At 35.2% G+C, this 19,741-nt stretch overlaps 1 protein-coding gene across 1 annotated transcript in view; it reads left to right on the top strand.

Moving 5' to 3' along the window:
• Nucleotides 1-19,741, top strand: part of LOC111055400 (spatacsin) — a 67,119-nt gene that overhangs the window by 38,764 nt on the left and 8,614 nt on the right. The window contains exons 14-17 of the mRNA XM_039432884.1: nt 1,033-1,220; nt 4,641-4,944; nt 5,719-5,840; nt 16,505-16,630. Coding sequence (XP_039288818.1) covers nt 1,033-1,220; nt 4,641-4,944; nt 5,719-5,840; nt 16,505-16,630 — 740 coding nt within the window. The remainder of the gene's footprint in view (nt 1-1,032; nt 1,221-4,640; nt 4,945-5,718; nt 5,841-16,504; nt 16,631-19,741) is intronic.

Consider the following 19,741-nt stretch of genomic DNA (forward strand, 5'->3'; position numbering starts at 1 on the left):
TTGCATAGCAGCATAGAGATCCCGGGTTCAAACCCTCTTAATACCAAAAGTTTTTTAACCAGATCACTCCCGTGTTATCGGATGGGCACGTTAAACTGTCGGTCCCGGCTGAAGTATGACAGTCGTAAGGCCCATTGACGGCTTAAATTATATATTCAGGCGGTGGGACCTTCCTGCAAGGGACTCCCCACCAACAAAAGCCATACGAATTTACTTTTTACTGTCATTATAACGTGCTCCTCACTATAGATAGGTAGATAATTGCTTTTATACAACACACTTAAAAATATTACAAGAGTTGTGGGTGAAGTTGAGGCAATAATAGTCCCCTCTTCCACTTAACTCAAAGAGAGAGATTGATTGATTGATTGAGTACTTTATTTATGTAGATTACAATATATACTGGCTTATACACTTACATACAATAGCTTACAATACAGCAAAATTATAGATGAATTTACATAATATAGACTAAGAAAATAATTATTGAACTGTATTTTAAATGGAAATAAATTTGATTTGATTTGATGTATCACATTGCCACGTTCTCATTAGAAAAAATGAAGTTGGAATCAAAATGAAGCTGGATCCATATTTATTTATTTATACATTGATCGATACAATATCATTCTCAACTATGAATGATATTGATATATTAAATATGACGGATCCAAGATGGTGGACAATAGTTTTGGAGCGACAGAAAGTAGTTTTTTCAATTGGAATAGGATCCTCATGGAACTTACTGTCATATCATATTTGTAAAAGAAATATTTTATTAAATATGACGGATTCAAGATGGTGGACAAAAGCTTTGGAGCGACAGAAAGTAGTTTTTTCAATTGGAATAGGATCCTCATGGAACATACTGTCATATCATATTTGTAAAAGAAATATTTAGCGGTTTCCATAATTTTCACCGACTCTGTGTGATTAAAAGTTGCGGGTTTCAAGGATTACAATACTGCTGATCTCGAACGAGTTTTCAATCCAGGGGGTCAATAGTTCATTGAATTTTCGTTTATTTTGCAGAATCGACGAGTCTCTCCCTGAGCTGTTACAGTTTCCAGGACTTGGAAGAGATGACTGAAGTGGAGGACTTGAACGAGACAATTGACACGGTGTGCAAGCTGAGTGAGCAGGTGACGCATGGCTCAAGGATCACCCAGTATATCACGGCTGCTCTCAGGGTGGCAGAGGCTTATCATCTCACCTATAAGGTCGGTGACCTATTACTAAAAGCAAAAGCCAATCGAAACGTTTGATTTTTTTTAATAGTGGGGTGGGCCCCCTGGGCTGAAGCTGTCGCTCATGAACTATCATGAGTGAAATTTTCAAAAACCTGGAAATAATTATCTGGAAAAATGTTGATATCTAGTGGAAATATGATACCGGCTTTGTGGAAAGAAATTATTGAACGAGCGTTAGCGAGCTCTCATTTGAATTACTGAAGGGCAAAGTCGTTGTCCGTCTGTTTGTATGTTCTACAATAATTTTAGAAAGAATTGATCAATCAGCTTCATATTTTGAACACGTATTCTTCGAACCTTTTTACAAGTTCCTTAACAGATTACAATGGAATAAATAGAATGGATAAACAAAAGTGACAAACGATATCATAAATAAACTAAACTTCTTAATTATTTTGGTAAGGTATTGCACTATTCTCGATTCAAAAGTAAGAACTCGATATACCGTTATTATCTATCGTCTATAAAAGGCAGTAGCAACTATAGTGAGGTCCACGTTATAATGGCAGTGGAGAAAGGTAGGAGAACTACGTTGCCGATCTTCTGTCTTGTCAATGCCTTCTATAGACGGTAGCTGGTTCAGGGATTATTGATGTAATATTAACTGTTCTTTCTCGTTAAAAATAATCAATTATATGTTATTAAACAATAAATTATATTTTTCAATAATTTCATAATGAATTTTTATAATTAAGATGATATATTTTGTTAATTATTAATTATTGTTTGTTAAAAGACAATCTGGCAACATAGCTAAGTGAGAAAGAGAGAGCGTAATCCGATTTGTTGAATGATTGACAAGGATAGCAATGCCATTGCTAATCGAATAATGCTATTATTACGTGGACCTCACTATAGGTAGATAGATAGATAGATAATTGCCTTTATTCAACACACTTAAAAATCTGGTGTGGTACACTCACACAACTTTCCTTGCTCATTGAACTGTAAGCCCCATTCTCAAACGAGAATAATTTAGAGGAATAACATAATGACGATTGGCGGCAACATATTTGAAACTACGATCAGACTTGTATAATTATATGTGTATATATAATTGTTTTCAGAGTACTTTTTCCTTTGTGTAAATTGTGAAATTCGATGATTTTTTTAAAAGTCGTAAAAACAGCTGTTCTTCAGATGAAATATATCGACTATGTGTTCTTTTTATGAACTGCTCTACCTACCTACCTCATGCACGAGAATGAGGTTACAAAGTCCATTTCTCAAGGATGGGGTAGACTTCCCATTAGTTTCCCAGAAAGGAGACTCATGCCAGTTGATAGAGCTGATAAATAACTATACAGGGTATGAATTTGAAAAAAATCGGTCAAGTCATTTTTGAGAAAATCGTGAAAAACATGGTTTTTTAGTAATTATCCGCCATTTTTCTCAAGAATATTACGGAGCTCCTGCAATTTTCCCAGGAATGAGACTCATGTCAGTTGATAGGGCTTATAAATAGCTATCCATGGTATAAATTTGAAGAAAATCGTTGGAGCTGTTTTCGAGAAAACCGTGAATAACATGGTTTTTTAGTGATCATCCGCAATTTTTCTCAAGAATATTACGGAGCTCCTGCAATTTTCCCAGAAATGAGACTCATGCCAGTTGATAGGGCTTATAAATAGCTATCCATGGTATAAATTTGAAGAAAATCGTTTGAGCCGTTTCCGAGAAAACCGTGAATAACATGGTTTTTTAGTGATTATCCACCATTTTTCTCATGAATATTACGGAGCTCCTGCAATTTTCCCAGAAATGAGACTCATGCCAGTTGATAGGGCTTATAAATAGCTATTCATGGTATAAATTTGAAGAAAATCGTTAGAGCCGTTTCCGAGAAAACCGTGAAGAACATGGTTTTTTAGTAATTATCCACAATTTTGAATTAAATTTTATTGAATTCCTTATTGTCGGATCCTCATGGTATAAGGACCTTAAGTTTAAAATTTCAAGTCAATCGGTGGATTAGGAATGGAGTTATCCTGTTCACAGACATACATACACACACACACACACACACACACACACACACACACACACACACACACACACACACACACACACACACACACACACCCAAAAATCAGGGGACCTTGAAACGTATAGAAAACTTGAAATTAGGGTACCTTATTTTTTTTTGGAAAGTAATACTTCCCTTACCTATGGTAATAGGGCAAAGAAAGTGGAAATATTACAAGAGTTGTGGGCGAAGTTGAGGCCCTTTATCCCCTCTTCCTCTTATCTCAAAAAGAGAGAGAGGCAAGGGAGAAAATCGGCAAGGCTGTTCTCCTATTATTCTCAACTGTCATACAAGAATACTATATCTTTATTTGCTATAGAATAAAACAAGTTTACAAAAGGCATCGTCAGTTCAACAATATTTTCATTTTAAAAATAATTGAGTCAGTTTATGAAATCATTACAATTTAGATACTCAACTGTTGAGTAAAACTCTCTAACCTCAAGCCATTCAGCAATAGTTCTTTTAAAAATGTTCGGCGGCAACAATCTAATGGAAAAAGGCAGCTTGTTATACAGTTTACATTGTAGATAACTGTGGCTTTTCAGTGTTTTGCTTAGTCTAACACTCGGTGTTACCAAGTCATATCTATGTAACTAGTCACATAACTTGCTGTCTAAATATATTCCTAAAAGCTTAACAGGTTTCAAACGTGAAGCATCTTTATCAACTACAGGTCTCATTGTGAACGTTAACTTTTCAGTTTTACTTTCATTCACCACCAGAGAGTTAGCCTTATACCAGGCTTTAGCTTGTTCAAGTGAATGTGCCAAACAAGAATCCACTGATAGATGATCACTCTCCGAGCAGAGGAGGGTCGTGTCATCAGCATACAACACAGAAAAATCAGACACTTTAAAATTGAAATCATTCACAAATATTGAGAATAGGAAAGGTCCTAAAACAGAACCCTGTGGTACTCCAGTCACAACTCTCCCGTACTCAGAGGTCAAACCATTAACACTAACCAATTGTAATCTGACAAATAACTTTATATACAAATGTAAAGCTGCGTACACATTTACGCACTTCCAACCCGCACCGAGCACGCTCCGCCTTCGTACCGCCCTCGTACCGCCCTCGTTCCTCCATCTTACCACAGTCGCTCCGCCCGCGCACCCATCATGAGCGTTACGGAAGATGTTAGCTCTTCTCGCTTTCCCCGGTCGAACCACTGTTGCTCCCCGGTCGATCATCAATCGCTCTGCTGGAGTGACGTTCGGTTGCGGAGCAGAGCGAAAGTCTGTACGCACCTTTATATAACAAATAACATTATAACGTGGACCTCACTATAAGAAACCCTTACAATGTTCCAACCCAAGTACAAATAATAAAACTATTTGATTTTGATTACAATGTTGCAGGAAGTGATCTCACTGGAACAGCCACTCTCGCTGCTCTCGGGCGGCCAGGGCTGCCAACAGCTGCAGCTGGCACGCGACCTGCTCACGTTGGCAGCACTGGACGACGCCGCTGTGTGTGTGCTGGTGTGCCAGCAGCTGGTCGCCTCGGTTGCAGCCGACTGCTGTGATCAGCTGTTTGGCTGCAATCAGCTGACCGATGTACTGCAGCTGTGCAGTGTGCAACAGCTGCCGCAGCTGGGGAGGCTGTTGTTGAAGGCGGCTGCTCTGAGGAGGCCACCGGGTGATGGCGGCGGGAAGGTGGCAGGTGAGGAGGTGTCTAAGCAACAGATGCTCTTTTGTATCTTCTCAAAAGCAACGTGTTGCATCAGAAAAGATACAGGAGGAGCTTTCATGTATCTTTCCATAAGCAACACATGCTCTTTTGCATCTTCTCAAAAGCAACGTGTTGTATCAGAAAAGATACAGATGGTGCTTTTATGTATCTTTCTATAAGCAACAGATGCTCTTCTGTATCTTCTCAAAAGCAACTTGTTGCATTCGAAAAGATACAGATGGAGCTTTTATGTATCTTGTTCATGAGAAACAGATGCTCTTTTGCTGCAGAGTTTTGGAGGGGCAAAAAGAAAAACCCAAGAGACCAGTGATGGGTGAAACTCCAGGCATATATGTGGGTGAAGTGGCTGAGTCAAGGGTGGTCGGGTGTCCTAGAGGCAACTTGGCCACCCCTTCCTCAGCGGAAGGACCTTCTAAGAAGGCCAGGAGTGGAACTCACGTAGGTCACGGGGACTAAACAGTCTGAAGAGACTGCCAAGCATATCACACTGGATTGCGACAAGCAACCAGGTGATGAATGGGATGTTAGCATAGGAAAAACTCCTGGTTCTTGTAAAGGGCACAGGTATTGGTTTACCTAACTAACATACTACTTGGGAACACAATAAGCTTCGGCGACGTGTGGGGTTCTTTGAGCCTTTGGATCCTTGAATCCGTCCCTTCAAAAACAATTAACAATTATTGAATGAATCAATAAAAAATCTGTTCAATTTTAAAAAATAATTCAATTTTGGCTTGTTTTTAGACTGTAGCCGTCAGACGGTAGAATTGCTGATATTGGCACATAGCTGTTTCACAAAAGCCTGTAACATGGAGGGGATTTCGCTAGTTCTCAACATGTGTCGGAAGGTGGTCGATGCTCTAGAGGTATTTATCTATTCATTAATTTCTTTCTATTTATCTATACAATATTTAATAATAATTAAAGAATCTAATTAATAATAATTAATAATATTAATAATTAATCAATATTCAATAATCTAATTAATAATAATTTGATTTGTTTGTAAACTGTAAACTGTATTCAAGTCAAACAACAATTATTATTATCGGGAGACAACCAAACTGTTTATCTCATAGACAGTGTGTTTGAAAAAATCAAAGTGTTGAGGTGCGTACATACTTACGCTCTGCTCCGCAAACGAACGTTACACGAGCAGATCGCAAGATGATCACAGGTCGAGCAAGAGCAGAACGCGAACAGAGTGCGTAACAGAGCGCGAGCTTGGCAAGTTCCTAGGGCGAACTAATCAATCAGTTAAGGCTATTCGGTACACCTTTTTATTTTTATTCAAATTGGATAATCTTTTTCAATATAATTGTTAAGATCATTATAAGAGTGAGAAAAGTGGCAACTGACATTTTTAAGAGGTCTAATAAGCGAGTTATGGGTTGTTGAAGTGCTAACTTTCCAGATTCCGTTTTCTTTCCAGATCATGAACGGTTGGATAATATTTTTCAATATAATTGTTCAGATCATTATAAGAGTGAGAAAAAGTGACAACTGAAATTTTTAAGTGGTCTAATAAGCGAGTTATGGGTTGTTGAAGTGCTAAACTCCGTTTTCTTTCCAGATCATGAACGGTTTCGAATTGCCCATTGGAGTTTTTTTTAATACATTCAGAATATCATTGGCTTTGCTCTAATGTGCGTTTTTTCGCGATTAATGCCAAAATAAACAAGTTCTCGAATTTACAAAAAATGCTACTTTTTTATTTATGAACGATATGGGGAATAAAATGTTTCACTTTGGAAAGATACATTTTTTGAATTTTAAGAGAAGTTCTAATAATATAGTCGAAACAGATCTGGAAAGTTAGCACTTCAACAACCCATAACTCGCTTATTAGACCACTTAAAAATTTCAGTTGCCAGTTTTTCTCACTATTATAATGATCTTCACAATTATGTTGAAAAAGATTATCCAATTTAAATAATAAAAAATCTGGTGTGGTACACTCACACAACTTTCCTTGCTCATATTCGAAACTACGATCAGACTTTTGTATATGTGTATATATAATTGTTTTCAGAGTACTTTTTCCTTTGTGTAAATTGTGAAATCAATGATTTTTCAGTCGTCATTTTTTTAAAGTCGTCAATACAGCTGTTCTACAGATGAAATATCTCGACTATGTGTTCTTTTTATCAACTGCTCTACCTACCTACCTCATGCACGAGAAGGAGGTTACAAAGTCCATTTCTCAAGGATGGGGTGGACCCCCCATTAGTTTCCCAGAAAGGAGACTCATGCCAGTAATAGAGCTGATAAATAACTATACAGAGTATGAATTTGAAAAAAATCGGTCAAGTTATTTTGAAAAAATCGTGAAAAACATGGTTTTTTAGTAATTATCCGCCATTTTTCTCAAGAATATTACGGAGCTCCTGCAATTTTCCAAGGAAAAAACTCATGTCATTTGATAGGACTTATGAATAGCTACCCATGGCTTGAATTTGAAGAAAATCGTTAGAGCCGTTTTCGAGAAAACCGTGAAAAACCTGGTTTTTGGTCATTATCCGCCATTTTTCTCAAGAATATTACGGAGCTCATGGAATTTTCCCAGAAATGAGACTCATGCCAGTTGATAGTGCTTATGAATTTATCCATGGTATGAATTTGAAGTAAATCGTTAGAGCAGTTTTCGAGAAAACGGTGAAAAACATGGATTTTTAGTCATTATCCGCCATTTTTCTCAAGAATATTACGGAGCTCCTGAAATTTTCCCAGAAATGAAACTTATGCCAGTTGATAGGGCTTAAAAATAGCTATCCATGGTATAAATTTGAAGAAAATCGTTGGAGCCGTTTTCGAGAAAACCGTGAAAAACATGGTTTTTTAGTCATTTTCCGCCATTTTTCTCAAGAATATTACGGAGCTCCTGAAATTTTCCCAGAAATGAGACTTATGCTAGTTGATAGGGCTTATTAATAGCTATCCATGATATGAATTTGAAGAAAATCGTTAGAGCCATTTTCGAGAAAAACGTGAAAAACATGGTTTTTTTGTAATTATCCGCCATTTTTTCCGTCATCTTGAATTGAATTTTATTGAATTTCTTATTGTCGGGTCCTCATGGTATAGGGACCTTAAGTTTAAAATTTCAAGTCGATCGGTTGATTAGGAATGGAGTTATCGTGTTCACAGACATACACACACACACACACACACACACACACATACACACACACACACACACACATACACACACACACACACACACATACACACACACAGACCAATACCCAAAAATCATGTTTTTGGACTCAGGGGACCTTGAAACGTATAGAAAACTTGAAATTGGGGTACCTTAATTTTTTTTGGAAAGCAATACTTTCCTTACCTATGGTAGTAGGGCAAGGAAAGTAAAAAGTGTACCAAACAGCCTTAAGATATCTGTGTTAAAATATGAAATCATCAAAATTAATAATTGATTATTTGATTATCAAATTAATAATATAGAATTATAAAAAGCATTTATTATAATAGGTACCGCATATCAGCATTTAGAAGAAAGAAGCCGAACTCCCAACCAAGCCTTTCACCTTTCAAAACATTGACAGACATTACCTTTTATAATAAAACATTGAATTAAATGCAATTATCATAATATTTTGTTATCATATTATTATTGATTTATATAATAATAAATTTATTTTCTTTTAAAAAATACAAACAAGCATAAAACATAAAAAGTACAAAATATTTATTTATTTATTTGTGGATACAATATTACAATCATATAAAATAATATGATTGGGTAGGAACAACAGGCTTGGCCCAAACTATTTCATTCCCAAATTTTGATAATGTTACATGTCCATAAAAATTGGTTATGTTTTCACTGTAAATAGTTCAAGCTCAATTTTCGTCCAAAAATAAATACGAGATGCAAATTTTAAATTTAGAAGAATTAAAACACTAAACGAAAGTAAAATATTACACTTATTACACTGCACATTAAATTGATTAAGTTATTTTATAAAATTTTGAAGCCATAAATACACACAAATTCTCACTAAGAACAGCTGGAATTTTAACTGAATTATCTAAAAAATATCTAATATACAATACAATAGGTCTATAAAAAATATGGAATTTAATTCTATTGGAAATTAACCTACTCAACTATGGGAAACCCATGTACTAGAGTAGGTGTTAGTAGTAGTAATAGATTGTGGGTGGGGGTGCAAGCTACAAATACGTTGGGTAAGTGAGCTCACATATTGTTTGAGATAATGTTTTCTATATGATGTCTTCCAGTTGAAATAATCCAGTTCTTAGCGGCAGTTTTGAATCTTGTTGGGTTTTCTATTGGCTTGATTTGTGCAGGAAGTGGATTGTGGAGTTTTGGTGCTGGGTGGTTGGAGTGTCGTTCATATATTCTAGTTTAAGACTAGTAATTGATAATCACATACGGAAGTATCGTTCAGCTGAAACCAGAATATTTCATTCAATATCATAACGGTACCAAACCTGTATCAGTTTGTGTGACAGATAAACCCATTTTATCGGTATCTTATCGTTAGGTATCCGTCTACCTGAAATACTTTTAATCCTTTTCATTTTTGTGCGGCTGAAGGTGACGCTAATATTTTTTTTCTTTTTTCTTATCTCTTCACTTATTCATTTACTTTTTCTTTTTATCATAATATATGTCTTTCAATCACTCTTTGTCTGTATACTACCAAAATGTTCGGGGACTTCGTACAAAGGTCCTTAATTTCTATAATTCACTTTTAAATGCAGATTACGATTTGATAATATTGACTGAGACTTGGCTGCACAGTGGCATAATCAGCAGTGAAGTTTTCGGCGATCGCTATGCTGTCTATCGGAGTGATAGGGGCGGGGGTGATGGCTGTCAGAGGGGAGGTGGAGTTCTTATTGCAGTAAGAAGGTCATTACAATCTGAGCTCTGTATTGAGCTTTGTCAGAATGATAATTTTTGTTTTGATACCGTAGGGATAAGACTAAAATTGAGCTCAACCTATTATCACATAAATGCTGTTTACATTCCACCGTCAACTCCATCGAATATTTTTCTTGGCTACTGTGAATATATTGAATCTTTAAATGGCATTCTCAGTGGGAATTTAATGATAGTTGGAGATTTCAATTTACCTGAAATTGACAATAATACTTATGATCTCTCTTCTGGTTCACCTAAAGTAAAATTTCTTTATCGTTTCATGTCATTCTATGATCTAGTATCATATAACACAGTGCAAAATGAGCTTGGTAGAACTCTGGATTTAGTGTTGAGTAACTTTCCAGTAAAAGTAATGAAGAGCGATGATCCACTTGTCCCTGAAGATGGTTATCACCCTGCGTTATGTGTGGATGCCTCATACTCAGTGACGACGTCAGGGCTAAATTCAAGCCACTCACCTGAATTTCATTATGAATATCATAAAGGAGATTTTCTCGGTCTCTATCTTAGTCTCCGTGATTGCAGTTGGGATTCCGTTTTTTGTAGTGGTGACGTTGACTCTGCAGTAGATAAGTTTTATAAAATACTTTACCATCATTTCAATGAGTTCATTCCTAAGAGGAGGGTGATTTTTCAAATAATAAGTATCCTCCCTGGTTCACACATGATATCATATCTGATTTGAAATTGAAGAATAAGTGTTCAAGAAAGAGAAGGACTTCACCCTATCATGATAATATATTTAAAACATTACGAGCATCTCTTAAAACTAGAATTTCAGCAGCCTATGAGGCATATTTAAGTAGAATTCAAAATAGTTTGCGAAATAATGTTAAAAATTTCTGGAAGTATGTGAATTCGAAAAGAAAAACTTCTTTTGTGGAGTCGACCATGACACTTGACGGAGAGTCCTACTGTGGGGCAAATATCGTCGATGGGTTTTCTAAATATTTTAAATCTGTTTATGAGGCTGATACACCTGATGCACAAGAGGGGGTTCCTGAGGTGTCTGAGTGCTGCTCATTGTTGAATGGGGGTGTTGGGTCAGTCTCTTTTGATGACATCCTGTCTGCGATTAATGAGCTTAAGTCTGGCTGCTCTGAGGGTCCTGATGCGATTCCAACTTTTATTGTTAAGGGCTGTGCCGCAGTCTTGATAAAGCCATTGAAATTTATTTTTAATTTATCTTTGAGGACGGGTAAATTTCCTTCAAAATGGAAGGTGGCAAGGGTTACTCCAGTTTTCAAATCTGGAAATAGAAATGATATAAAAAATTATAGGCCAATTTCTATTTTAAATTGTTTTTCTAAAGTTTTTGAAAAAGTTATTTATTCCATAATTTATGATCAGGGTCAGAGAATTATTTCACCCCAGCAGCATGGATTTTTACCTCGTCGCTCCACTGTTTCCAATCTTATGGTTTTTAGTAATGAAGTGTCACATGTTCTAGATGATGGAGGGCGTACTGATGTTATTTACACAGATTTATCAAAAGCCTTTGACACTATCAACCATAGACTTCTGATAAGAAAACTTAAAGTGTTGGGATTCTGCGATACTCTGGTTCATCTTGTTCAGAGCTACCTTCAAGCAAGAAAACAATATGTGAAAATTCAACAATATAAATCAGAATTCTTTGAGTGCACATCGGGGGTACCTCAGGGCTCTAACCTTGGGCCACTCCTTTTTATTTTATTCATCAATGATCTCCCATCTGTTATCAATAAATCAAAATGTCTTTTGTATGCAGATGATGTCAAGTTGTTCAAAGAAGTCAATGATCTGAGAGATTGTTATGATTTACAGATTGACGTTGACAATTTGTCCAAGTGGTGTGTTACAAATGAACTAAAAGTAAATGTAGGAAAATGTAAATTCATGAGTTTTACTCGACAGTCTTCTCCTTTCATACATGTTTACCATATAAATGGTATACCGTTAGAAAGGTGGAATCGTTCAAGGATCTTGGAGTGGTTTTCAGTTCTGATTTTTCTTTCAATGCACATGTAGATTACATATCTAACAGAGCTAATCAGCAGATGGGATTCATCTTGAGGACATGCTCACCCTTTGGAGACATAGTGCCTTTGGTACTGTTATACAAATCAATTGTAAGAAGCCTGATGGAATATGCTAGCGAAATTTGAATCCATATTATAATGAACAGATTCAAATACTAGAACGAATGCAGAATAAATTCTTGAGATGTATTTATTATAAAAAGCACAATGTTTTCTGCCCGTTTGATTACCCTACCAATTCTTTAAGAAGTATGTTTCAAATTAAATCACTGAAAGTCAGACGTGACGTCAAATCTCTTCTTTTCCTTTATAATCTTTTAAATAACAAAATTGATCCTCCGTATCTGCTTTCCAAAATTAATATTTATATAAATACCATTGCTCGTCGTTCGACCTTTTCTTTTCATATCTCACGCTCCAGAACGGTGAGTCATTATAACTCTCCTCTGAATAGAGCACAGAGAATTTCAATAGTTGTTCTCAGCACTTGGATATCTTTTGGTTCTCCCCGTACAAATTCCGTAGGATGGCGTGCGATCTAGTCGATAATATTATGTGATTTGTCATTTCGTGATTTGCATTCTTTCTTTCATTAATTTTATGTGGTAGTGATTCACAGACATTCTATTTTCTTTTCATTGTAGGCTAAACTTGAATCAACAGACTTTATTAAGTTTTAAAGTTCAGTTTAATTAATTACCTTTGCAATTTTCTCATTATAAATATTGATTTATTTGTTGTGATATATTGATAATTATTGATCAATTGAATAATTATTTTTCAGGCCTATTGATTAATTTATTGTAGTTTATTGATAATTGATTAATTGAATACAGTAATTATTGATTTCAAGTTTTCTAAAATTGTTAAAATCTTATATTTAATTTCATTCTCATTCATTTGACATACTTTTGTTAGTATTTTTGATTCATTCAATTTCCATTTCTTATTATTTCACTTACATTACATTTCTTGTTTTTCAACATTTCTTCATACTTAATTCTTAAAATACATTTTTGAATTGTATAGTGTATGATTGTAATGTGTGAAGGAGGCAAAATGGGTTTTTACCTGTTGCCTCCATGAATAAAATTATTTATTTATTTATTTATTTATTTATATTGCCTTCCAAGCCACCACGTTCCTAATAAGAAGGTTTCTGTTTCTTGTGTTATGATTGGTTTCTATGTTGAACCACAACATATCATATATATATATTGATGCATACAATATAATTCTCAACTATGAATGATTGGGGAAGGAACAACAGGCTTAAAGCCCAAAACTGTTCCTTTCCCAAATTTAGATAGAAATTTTCCAAAAATAGGTTATGTTTACACTTCATGATTTTCGTCCAAATTTTGAGTCCAAAATATTCATAAAAATATAAACATATTTGTTTAATATCGGGGACCGAGCTTCGCTCTGAAGTACAAAAGCAGAAAAAAATTATTACGAAAGAAGAAATTATAATAACATTCATACAGAAATGTTCTATCTAATCACAGTAAATTGAGATTAATTCCCAGAGGAATGCAAAAATTTCCTTCACAAAGGTCTAGTTGCACAAAAGCCGGTTAAATTTTAATCCTGATCAACTTCACGTGAACCAAATCAGAGAAGATTATTTCAAAAAGATGGATCTACTGGAAAATTAATCAGGATTGGAAATAAACCGGATTTTTTGCAACCGGCACTAAGTACCTGATTGAATGATTACAAAAGTTCAACAGCTGGGTCATAATTTTGACACAGTCCCACACACATGAACTCGCTCACTCACTTCCATCACCAACAGACGACGAAATAATTATTATCAGCTGTTTTTCCGAGGATGAATAATAATATTATCCTTTTAATGTCCTTCAGCGAGTTTTCCCAGGGATGAGACCTAGCGCAATCGAATCTTTATATTATAAACCTACTATGTTCTGAATTTTGTAAGAATCGCTAGAGCCGTTTTCGAGATCTGGTGAAATACAAACATATAAACATCTAAACATGTAAACATCCAAACATCTAAACATAAAAACATATAAACATAAGTTGCTCGTTTATTAGTATAGGATGAGTTAAATTCTATGTTTGAACGAACAGCACTTTTATCTCATTTTAAACTGAGATGGTTCAAAATATGGGCCTGAGATGTTGATCATAAGGATTAAAACGTCAAAATCCTTCCTTTAGTTCAGAAATAGTCATTTTTGAAATTCAAAAAACTAAAGTGAGATTCACGATTTATATTTAGCAGAAATATTATAAACATTATAAACATCCAAAGATCTAAACATATAAACAGAAGTTGCTCGTTTAATAGTATAGGATTTAAACATAATGTTTTATTAGGCTACCCAGCAATCCTAGTAAAAATATTTTATATATTTTTGTAGCATATTGAAGACAAGAGCGCGATCATCTTGCGAACCTCTTGCGCAATGTCTCATGTAACGTTCATGATCGGAACGTGTTTGTTTCGCGTTGATCTGTACGCACCTTTATAGTGAGGTCCACGTTACAAACTATCAAACGTTTAGTTCAGTAGCGAGGTAGTGGAAAAGGGCGTTTGGGGAATAAACACCAAACACGCTAAATTTCTGTGCAATGATTCTGGTATTGGGCAGCTTAAAATTTGATCTCTTTGCCCTGTAGGTTTTTACAGAGAGCCTTAAAGAAAGTATAGATGATTGGGAAAGAAACAACAGGCTTGAAGCCCAAAACTGTTTGAAAGAAGAAGAAGAAGAAGAAGGAGGATAAGAAGAGGAAGAAGAAGAAGAAGAAGGGGGAAAGGAGGAAAAGAGAATAAAGAAGAAGAAGAGACGGAGTTAGAAGAAGAAGAAGGGGAAGTGGAGAAAAAGAGGAAGAAGAAGAACAACAACAACAAGAAGGAGGGGAAGAAGAAAAAGGAGAAGAAGAAAAAGAAGGAGAGGGAAAAGAAGAAGAGGAGAAAAAGAGAAAGAAGAAGAAGAAAAAGAGGAGGGAGAAGAAGAAGAAGAAGAAGAAGAAAAAGAAGAAGAAGAAGAAGATGGAAATTGTACAAAAATAGGTTATGTTTACACTTCATGAGCCTCAAAGAACACGGATTTTTGGTTATTTTTCCACTTATTTGAAATGAACGCCAAATCGAGCCATCGGACAAAAAAATCACTCCCACCTTTTTTATAGATCATAAAATGTCGTATAAAATGAAATAATCCAGAGCTCTCTATCTTCATTGAGTACAGAGTTACAATTTTCCAAAAATTAGTCAAATTTTCGGAAAACCCGAAATTTGGAGGAATTTCCGAACTATATCTTCCAATTCCCACAGTTTAAATTCATGATTCAAAATCCCTGTGGGCGTGATTTTGTGCTCAACAACCTGAGAATAGATGGATCGTTCTATCTCAAATTAAATTCCAGGTACACGAGAAGAATGTTCTGACAACGTTGCGAAGCTAGAAAAGGATAGCACTATCTGCTTTGTGGAATGATAGATGAGGATGGCAACACCACTGTTAATCAAATACTGCCATTATAACGTGGACCTCACTATATTATTCTGTCTAATGAATCAAAAACGTTCAAAACCAAGTGGCATTAAGCGGTGAAGTAGGCGTATTTTCGGCCGTCCTGTGCTAGAAAAATTAAGCTGTTCAAATTAAATTGTTTCATTTTCATACAAATTTAGCCCAATTATTCATATTTTACTAGTAGTTCTGTGAACAGTAGACCTCTCGTAGTTATAAACCGCATCGTCCTCTTATACTGTCCATCAGAGTAAATCCTGTCTGTATGTCGTGTCGGCGAGATATCGGTGTGAAAACGGCTAATGGCTGTTGGGGTCGGTGTATCAAAAATGCTAACATCAAAAGCTAATCTCCTTCAAGACATACTGGCAACAGGACAGCCCGAGTTCAAAGCAGAGAAAGTTCGAGAGACAATACTATGTTATTTTAGTTATTAATTGCATGCGTTATTGCAAGCAATCAATCGTTCATTTAATAGTGCATAAAAATTGCATTCAATGAGGCATGCAATTTATAGTCTGCACAGCAAATGATTTTTTACCAAGTTACATTGAGATATTGAATTGCATGCGTCATGGCAATCAACTCGACAGCTGATTTATGATGAATAATTGTATAGTCTGATTTTTACTCTAATATTGGCGTATGAAGGAGGCTCCTTTTTCCTTTTATATTATCCTTGAAATGCAAAATTTCCAAAAACCATGTATACACGTCGACGCGCAATTTAAAAACGAACATACCTGTCAAATTTAATCGAAAATTTATTACCGCGTTTCGCCGTAAATGCGCAACATATAAACATTTTCAAACATTAAGAGAAATTCCAAACCGTCGTATTGAATCTTAGACCTCACTTCGCTCGGTCAATCATTTTTGATTTGGAATACTTGATAGTTTTTCAATATGATTCCATTATGATGATAAATATCATTATCTAAAGCCATAAGAGAATCTCACAGTAATTTTCATCAATTGAATCTTTTAGTAGTTAATTTTTTTGAATGTATAGCAGATGCTGTAAAGTCAGAGTTTTTCTTCAATAAATATTCGTTATGTTTGTGTTTTAGACGGCCGGAAAATGGCAACTGATGGTGAGACTAATGACAGGAGTTGGGCGATACACAGAGATGCGTTATGTCTTTCACATACTCAAGGAGAACGACCAGTTTGAATGCATTCTCTCCAATACACTGGTAAGGTTAGGTTAGGTTAACTTTATAACAAAACTCCTGTTTAGAATAATATTCATAATCTGTTGTAGAAAAACGAACATTTTTTCACGGCCAGATGCGTCTGTGCTGTGGTTTTTTCAAAAGATACAAAAACTGAAATCTTCCATAGTAAAGCTCTTGGTAGTAGATAAAATAGTGTATACAACTGTTTCATATATTATTATTTTTGCCAGTCATTCAGTTTCAGCTGTTTTACATCCATGAAATCAAGCCGGTAAACAGCTGATTATAGAACAAATAAACATATGATTCTCATTTCAGCATACTATACTGTAATAAAATCATATTATGTTTGCTTTACAGTCGAGTATGTTTCCTATAGTGAGGTGCACGTTATAATGGCAGTGTTAGGAAGATAGGAGAAAAGGGTTGCCAGATCTCAGCCTTTCCACTCAAACAGCTGATACTGGTATAAGTTATCTGATCAATTTAATTGTTCATTATTGCTGAAAATAGTTAATCATATTTTATTTCTCAAGAAAATATATTTTTTAAAGATGTAATAATAAATTTTCATGATTGAGATTAAATATTTTGTCAATTAGTTGAATTTCTACATTGTTGATAAACGATGTGGCAACATCGCAAAGCGTGAAAGAGATAGCGCCATCTGCTTTGTTGAATGATAGACAAGGATAGCAACACCATTGCAAATCACATACTGCCATTATAACGTGGACCTCACTATAGTGCCGAATTTGGAACTGCAAAACTGGTACAAAATCCGCCTTTTAGCGCTCCAGGTGGAAGTTTGTCAACTACAATCAAGAAATTCCTGATTCGAAACTTGTAAACTAGATTATGTTTATAGAATGCATGTAGTAATGTCAGCACAAGCAGGTAATGCTTTCTGTTTCTCAATTATTCTTTTCTAGATTATTATCACAAAAAAATAGTGTAAGTTACTTGGCCGTGAATGTCTTTTGCAGTGCTCGAAACCCTCGAATGAAATTCTAGTCTCTGCTAACGCCTCGACTAGAAACATCATTCAGTGTATGACACGTCAATTAAATAATTAAACTACATCTAGTTTTCCCAGATCTGAGGTCACAGCAATTTAAAAAAAAAATCTTAATACTGAAATCACTCCATCCACGCACGTTGCGCGTATCTTGTCATGGTCCAAGACACGCCCAACAAAGCCGCGGAGACCAGGGCGTGTTGCTAGATTTAAAATTTTTACATTTATCCAGCAAAACGCCCGGATAGAGCTCTGTCTTCAAAGTTTACAAGCTATAATGGGCCATATGAATGAGCATTTTCTTATACTTCTAATATATGGAGCATATGCTTCATTTTCTATGAATAAACGTGAGCAAAACCTTTTGCTCATGCTCCTCAAAAAAAAAAATAGTTTGAGCATTTGCTCAGAAGTAGAAGCTTATGCTTTAAATTGTATGAATAAACTAGAGCATTTGCTCAACTTTTGAAGCAAATGTTTCAAAAAAGGAGAGTCTAGTCTGGAGCAGCTTTTCACCTTTTGCTCATAGTAAAATGGCTCAACTAATTCGTGTGAGTAAGAGGGTTTAGTTATAGTACAAGCAATAGTTGAGAACTATAAAACTTTTCAGATTCAACCGTGATATATATCATCATTATTCCTACAAAAGAATAAATAAAAAAGATACCATCACAGAATAGGAAATAGGCATTTAAGAAGATGAGAGTGTAGACGATTATAAGAAGGCTATTGAGATTATGCTGAAGATTATTATAGAGGTGACATTTCTATTATTTCAAAATTCAGAACTCAGCTAACTTAAAACTCAAAATTCATGGATAGAGAACAGAGCAGACGACCAAACACAAGCGGTGTATATACTTGCATATTTAGCCCTTACATGATCTATAAAAACAAAGTAAGGCCACAAAGGCGAATCAGCTGATGAAAAATCTTTAAAATACGTGAGCATTTGCTCCAGAGTTCAGTAGGAAGAGTATAAGGTAAAGCTTATTCATTTAAAAATGAGCAAATGCTTATGCTTCTACCTAATGCTCATGAGCAAAACCTTATGCTCCATGCTCATGAGCATATGCTCTGTTTTCATTCATATGCCCCAATGTGTCATCTCATAACCCCCAACTGAGAGTACAACTAGTATTTCTGAAATATATAGATAATATCTTAGACTAATAAAGGACTCTAAACTGAAATATTTAAGGTGAGAAGAATCTCAACCAGACACAGATAAGTAGCTGATAATAAATGTAATTTCAGTCGGTTTTATACAAATTGGCCTAATCATGATAAAGGGATGATGATTGTTACTGAATATAGTAGTCTCATTAACTTGGCTTTATTGAATTGTAATTTGTTTGAATAATTATTGACTTTAGTGGAAAATTAATTAGGAAACAAGTTGTAGCATTTTCTTATTGAATATAGACAAGTGTATGGACAGTGTATATTTTAAGGCTGCCATGAATCCGCGATAATTACTCATATTTTTTAAAGAACCTGGTAGAGAATTGAAAACTTAAAGTCCGGTTACAGAGCTCGACCGACCGTCAGTGCGTATGAACCATCCTGACCGTACGCATCGATGAATCAGTTTTACACATTCAGAGCTCGACCGACCATCAGTGCGTATGCACCATCCTGACCATACGCATCCATACATCAGTTTTCCTGACTCACAAAATGTACGACTTTACAGATTGTTTAATTGCTGCTTATTATCTTCGTAAACGAAAGATTAAAAGACGTAGATATCAAGTTCACCCGATGGTCGCCCAAACAGCATTTCAAAGGGAATTTAGTACCATTATATACATCATTGCTTGAGGATGAAGATACATTTTTTAACTACCTCAGAAATTTTGATGAGTTATTTCGAGCTTGTATCACCATTGGGAATACTTGCAGTCACTTTAAGCTACAGATCGAATAAATGTAGATAATATTAATAATATATGATCTTTCCAATAAAATTTAGAATGATTGAAGAATTAATGTAGTATAGAAAAACTCTGAATCCAAATATGACACTATTAATTATTGAATTCAATCATTATGCAATATCAGCTGATTGTCGGGCAGAGGTGTCAGCACATTGTTTATGTTGCGATCGG

Source organism: Nilaparvata lugens, chromosome 1, assembly GCF_014356525.2.
Source record: "Nilaparvata lugens isolate BPH chromosome 1, ASM1435652v1, whole genome shotgun sequence".
Lineage (NCBI taxonomy): Eukaryota > Metazoa > Arthropoda > Insecta > Hemiptera > Delphacidae > Nilaparvata > Nilaparvata lugens.